A 5,903-nucleotide genomic window follows, 5' to 3' on the forward strand; every position below is an offset into this window, starting at 1 on the left:
TTTTTTGTTTTTGGAAAATCACCCCCCCCCCCCCTGAAAAATTTGCGTCGCACACTACTGGTGTATATATAGCGAGTTCGATTTTTCAACACACTAATGTGGTTTCGTCACTCGCGCGAACTGCCGTCCGCTGTGATAATAAATGAATGTTGTGGCACACAGTGTAAGACATTTAATATTCACTGGGTTTTTTATTTCCTTCGATATTCCACGCGCACGCCACACACAGTAAAAATGCGAATCAAAAATGCAACTTTATTTTTTCTCTCTTTCTTGCTTGTTCTTGCTCACTCTCGTCGACTAAATTTTTAATTTTTTTTTGTTCTTTATTTATCAGTTTGACACAACATCCAACTGTGGAAATTATGCAGAAAATTGTGCCCGTAAAAATTGAGTAAGTAGATCTACTTTTTTTTTATCATTATGTATTTATGTCATCATTTTTGCAATAATAGCAACGTAAATTCAGTTCTTTTTTTGTCAAGTTCCGGTAAAATAATCGATACCTATATTAATATTTTTATAATATAAGCATAAAATTAAAAGTGAATGTTCTTTTTTTGTGTTGTCCACCAGGATTGAATCTGCGGTGGTCTGCGAAAATATCGTATAAAATATGGATCTTATAGAAGTAACAAATATTCAGTGTCCTAGTGGCTTAAACATTGATTCCGGGTTCGCAATCGTTCCGGTGTTGTTTTGGAACAAAGAGCTAGTTATAAGATGCGAAAATGAGGAGTGCACAGTTTATGGATTACCAGACATACTGCCCGGCCGAAATAACACAATCATGTTATCGTAAAGTGATTTCGATCATTTAAATTTATGTTGGGATGACGAAATTCTCACAATTGAATCGGTCATATATATAGATAGTAGTAGTTTAAGTAGTAATAATGACGATGATAGACATGCTTGATGATACAGTTGAAGATAAAAAAAACGAAAAATTCCCGGCCTACTATAAATTTGTTACCAATATAGATTTAGTTGGAAAAATTGTAAATAACATTGAAAATGATACGCTACCGGTTGATAATTTTGAAGATATTGATAATTTTACCATTTCATTGCCACAATACATAACCGGACAAAAATATCCGCCACCAAGGCCAAAACATCAAATAATTCCGGATAATTTCACGCAAGAGAAATTGTCAGAAATTTCAAAAATGTTAAGAAATTTGCCGGCATACTTTTCCATTGATAACATCCTTCATTCTATCGATAAAAATAAAATCACGATATTAATTGGTGGTACCGGCTGTGGAAAGACGATACTAGTTCCACATGCATTACTCGAAAAAATGAATCAACAAAGCTGGTTTAATATTATTTGGTGAGCCAAAAAGAATTTCCGCACAAAAAGCTGCCCAAACACTCTCAAATAACTATGCTGGTGGTTTCGTTATTGGTTCACATATACACAAAGAAAACGCGACCACAGATCGGACCAATTTAGTATTTCTAACGTCCGGAGTATTGATTTTGATACTTAAATCATTAGTAGCCAGCCGAAAACGTGTTCCCATCTCACATATAGTTATAGACGAAGCGCACGAAGGAAACATCGATTCCGATTCGTGTATATTAATTTTAACGAATTTTAAGACATTACCCGGAAATTAAATTAGTTGTTATGTCGGCAACACTAAATACCGAAAAATTTCATTCATACTTCATAAAATATGGCTACACGCCAAATATTATTAATATTCCCGGTCAAGCTCAAAAATTGACAATACAATATGCATCGCCATCATCATCTCATCAAAACAATAATGATGAAGATGTTGATGAATCATTCAATATTGAATTGAAATCCATAATTCCATACAATGAAATTGTGAATAAAATGTTTCAATTTATTCAGTCTTCTACAAACGAACAAGAAGACATTCTCATATTTTTACCGGGCATGGATGAAATAAATATGCGCGAAGAACATATTAAGGCACACAAGCTAAGTAAAAACTATTCTTTAGAAATCCGGCGTTTGCATCGTAAACTTTGTAATGGAAGAAAAGATGTAAACGAAATTACTTCGATCTTTAAAAACCGGCTAATTTATTTATCAACAAATATCGCAGAGACGTCAATTACTCTGCCAAATTTAAAGTTTGTCATAGACAGTGGATACGAAAAATCCATAAAATATATTCCGGAGATTGATGCAATTAGCGTTCAATTAAACATGATTACACAAAGCTCGGCCAATCAGCGAGCTGGCCGTGCTAGTAGAGTATCAGATGGTCTAGTGTATCGTGCATATACCGAAGAACGGTATAATGCTATGTGCGAACATAAGATCCCGGGAAATCAAAGTTTGTTATCTTACTGCCTCAAAGTCATGGACTTTACCAAGAAGCCGGTTAATTTTATAAGCAATTTAATAAACCCACCAAATGCCAACGAAATTTATATGGCAATAAAACAACTGCACTTGTTGCGAGCGGTGAATTACACAGAATCAGATCAGGAACCTACTCTCACACGTTTGGGTAGAAAAATAATTGACATAAATGCTGAAGTCCCGGTTGTAATTTCATTAATCTATGGCATTGCATTTAAATGTATAGATCCGGTTATGTATATACTAAGCGCACAAAATGATTCTTGTATTTACCAAGAAACCGGTCGATCGAAAGAATCGAGAAAAATTGAAACCTCCAAACAAATAGCCGGATTTTTAAACAATAAAAATGGTAAAGGTGAATCAGATCATTTCATTGATTTGACCATCTTTCAACATTGCCTAAAGTACAATATAGCCAAAGTCCATGAACAAATGCAAATAAATTCGGATCTTTTGAATAAAAATCGATCATTCTATGATGATCTAAAAAAGTTTCTCAAATTTCATTTCTCAAATGTAATTGATAAGGATATAAATAAAAACGCAAATAACCCGGATTTAATTAGATTTTGCATTGCGGCCGGTCTACGACATAAAATTGCATACAGAGACGAAAATGATGGGAAATGGTTTGATTACAAAACCAATCAAAAACTTAAAATTAATTTAAAGTCTTCTGTTCAAGAAAATACCGGTAATTTTTATTGTTATGAACGAAAAAATGTACGACAAAATGCATCAGAATCATATTTTTACGCACAAAATATCACGAAATTATCACCGGCCATAATTAGTCTTCTTAATATTCCAATAATTGATATGGATGAAGAATTAAAAGTACTGTGAACGATCGATATTCTTAAGTAGTTTGTTCCTCAGCTACTTAAGAATAGTGAAATCTTAAGAATTCTGGACGTCTGTAGAAAATCAAAATTTAGAAGGCAAAATAATGAAAAACAATTTTTTTTATGCTTTTCAAGCACATATTTATATCATCAATATGATGTTTATTTTATTGAATAAACATAATCATGCATTTGGATTAACAAAATATTGATTAAGTGTGGTTTGTTTCGGTGGTTTCAAAATTTGTTTCTTCACAATGTCAGATCGAAGCTGAAGAAGATTTGCTAAATGTTTGTCTGCATATTCCGCATTGTTTTCATTCCATTGAATCAAAGTATTCACTGCACTGATGGCCTCATTGTATGAAATGGTTGGTTTATTGGGAGCACTTTCATTATCATGAATATTTTCGGTGTCCGAATCTTCATCGCTGATTCAGTCACACCAAAATCAATTGCCAAACGATTTGCACGCACACCACTGTCTAGTTTTTTTAAAATCTCACTTTTCTGTTCCAAACTTAATCTTGGTTTCTTTGGTGCTGACATTTTCCCAGAAATACAAAATAAAAATATAGAGCGATATGACGTGATCTCTTCAAAATGCACAACTGTTATGCATAAACCGTCTATACAATCGTTTGACACAGCATCCGAGTAAAATCAATGCTTACTTCGATAAATCGCATCGGATCGTACATCTAACGTTTACATTAAACACAATAACAAACTACAAAGTTGCAAAAGAAACATTTCATTTCAATGAAAATATGTGTTTCAAATGAAAAAAATCGACTTTCGATTATCTTAAGTCAAAACTTAAGATATTAGAAAGTTACATTATGAGCCAAATTAACTTAAGATAACTGGACAATTAAGAATTTCGGTACTTAAGAATATCGATCGTTCATAGTATATTTTAACCGTATAACTGTGAAAATTGACAATATCATTGAAAAAACGATCCGCAATTTACGATTCGATGTTTCTGACAACAATTTTATCACTTCAGTGGTGGAATTTTTGGCACATTCTCCTACATTAATAGAAATACCAACTAGCAAAATTTACGAAGTGACTATTGCCATTCATGATATTTGGCATATGGGAGAAAAACCATTAAATGCCGAATTCAAAGATATAATCCGGGATATTTTCAGTGAGTTTGAAATCATACACACGTATGTACAAACTCTGGAGCCACACCAAGGCTATATAGTTGTGCCAAGCACAACAAATGTCAATAAAATTTTTGAATTAGATACACTACCCGGCAAAAATGAAAACAAATTAACACTTGGATTTGGCTATTGTAGAAATGTTAATTTTATGAATTCCCAAAATCCGAAATTTTGGAATGAACAATTGTTTGCCAGACATTATCCGGAAATTTCTTTACCAACCAAATGAAAAAGTAATTTTTTTCATACGGATATTCAGTCTATGTATTCCAGATGGATATCCAGCTGAGATATTTCAGAATATCTGGATATTTAACGCGACGGTACAGTGCGTATGAAATGTGGCTACGTATAGATAATACACAGCGGAGCTGTAAAATGTCATATAAAATATTTGACACTTTGAAGTTTGTTTACGTTTATGTTTTGAATGTTGGGCAGTAAATTTGGATTTCACTTTTTGTTTGATTCTTCAATATTTTAAATATTTGCCCATCAAAACCGATTCAATTCAGTGTATAGTAACAAACATATTGTTTTTCTCGATAACATTTGCAAACAATTGAAATCGGCAAATATGGGAAATATGTTTTAAAATTCATTGATAATGCTTGTGCCAGCTTTGATCGATGTTCGAAAAAAAAGAAACACCACGCAAAATTATGTCAACAAAAAATGTGGATAACGTAACCACAAATGCTGGTCAAATTGTATCGAAAAACCTTGAACTAGTCGAGAAATGTTAAACTAGAAAAGAAGAAATGAATGATAATTCTTAAATATTTGGTGTTGTTAAGAGCGGTGTCCAATAGACTGGCCCCCAAAACACAAAAGTTGAAATTTTTTCGCTCTTACATCGGAATACTTTTCCATATAGTGTGCAAATAACATGTGTAAAGTTTCATGCCGATAGCTCAACGCTAGATGGTGCCGCAAGAGCTCGGTAGGTCATTATGTGAATTTATTGAAAAATGACGTTTTCAGTTAAAATAAAAATATCTTCGCACAACCATATCGACTAAAAATTGATGGTAATCGTCATTTTCCATCAAACACTTGCCACTGGTGAAGTTTAAAACAATTTGAATCATAGCCGTGGTCTATTATAGCAGGTAGGAATATCAAAACGTATTTTGTACTGAAATGTCACTTTTGCAAAAAGATTTTTACATCCTACCGCCATCTACTTTCGTATCGATTACTATTCTAATATCAAAACGAAATGAATCCACAAATATGTTTCTAGTGGTTAATTTAATGAATATTATGATTGCCAATCTTTTAAAAAAAATGTTTTATTCATAAAAAAATATTAATCGGCAATAAAAAACGTGAATGCATCGTTTTAACAAGTCGAAATATCAAAAGCATTCACTCAATAAAGTTGTGTATTGTGAGAGCCAACTTCAGACAGATTGTATATATGTGACAACTATTTTTTGACATTTGTAAAACCGGCAATTAGGTGTTTGTGTTTCAACTATAAACATTAAACATGCGAAAAGTAATTTTGCTTTTTTT

The 5,903-nt window shown here is 32.6% G+C and overlaps 1 protein-coding gene across 1 annotated transcript; it reads left to right on the forward strand.

Annotated features, from left to right (window-relative positions):
* Positions 1-896: 896 nt before the first annotated feature.
* LOC116349650 (pre-mRNA-splicing factor ATP-dependent RNA helicase DEAH1-like) lies at positions 897-4,611 on the forward strand. Its single transcript, XM_031781189.1, has 4 exons — positions 897-1,174; positions 1,612-1,792; positions 1,874-3,050; positions 4,250-4,611. Exons 1-4 carry the CDS (start codon positions 897-899, stop codon positions 4,609-4,611), a joined length of 1,998 nt encoding a protein of 665 aa, XP_031637049.1.
* Positions 4,612-5,903: the final 1,292 nt, after the last annotated feature.

Source organism: Contarinia nasturtii, unplaced genomic scaffold, assembly GCF_009176525.2.
Source record: "Contarinia nasturtii isolate CC-2019 unplaced genomic scaffold, AAFC_CNas_1.1 Cnas_scaffold_3044, whole genome shotgun sequence".
Lineage (NCBI taxonomy): Eukaryota > Metazoa > Arthropoda > Insecta > Diptera > Cecidomyiidae > Contarinia > Contarinia nasturtii.

Bases quoted from the DNA above. Each gene is read 5' to 3' on its own strand.
- LOC116349650 (XM_031781189.1), top strand. From the start codon at position 897: ATGACGATGATAGACATGCTTGATGATACAGTTGAAGATAAAAAAAAC. The intron at 1,175-1,611 runs GTTAAGAAATTT...ACGAATTTTAAG, and splicing joins TTGTCAGAAATTTCAAAAAT to ACATTACCCGGAAATTAAAT. The intron at 1,793-1,873 runs GTTGATGAATCA...CAATTTATTCAG, and splicing joins AAAACAATAATGATGAAGAT to TCTTCTACAAACGAACAAGA.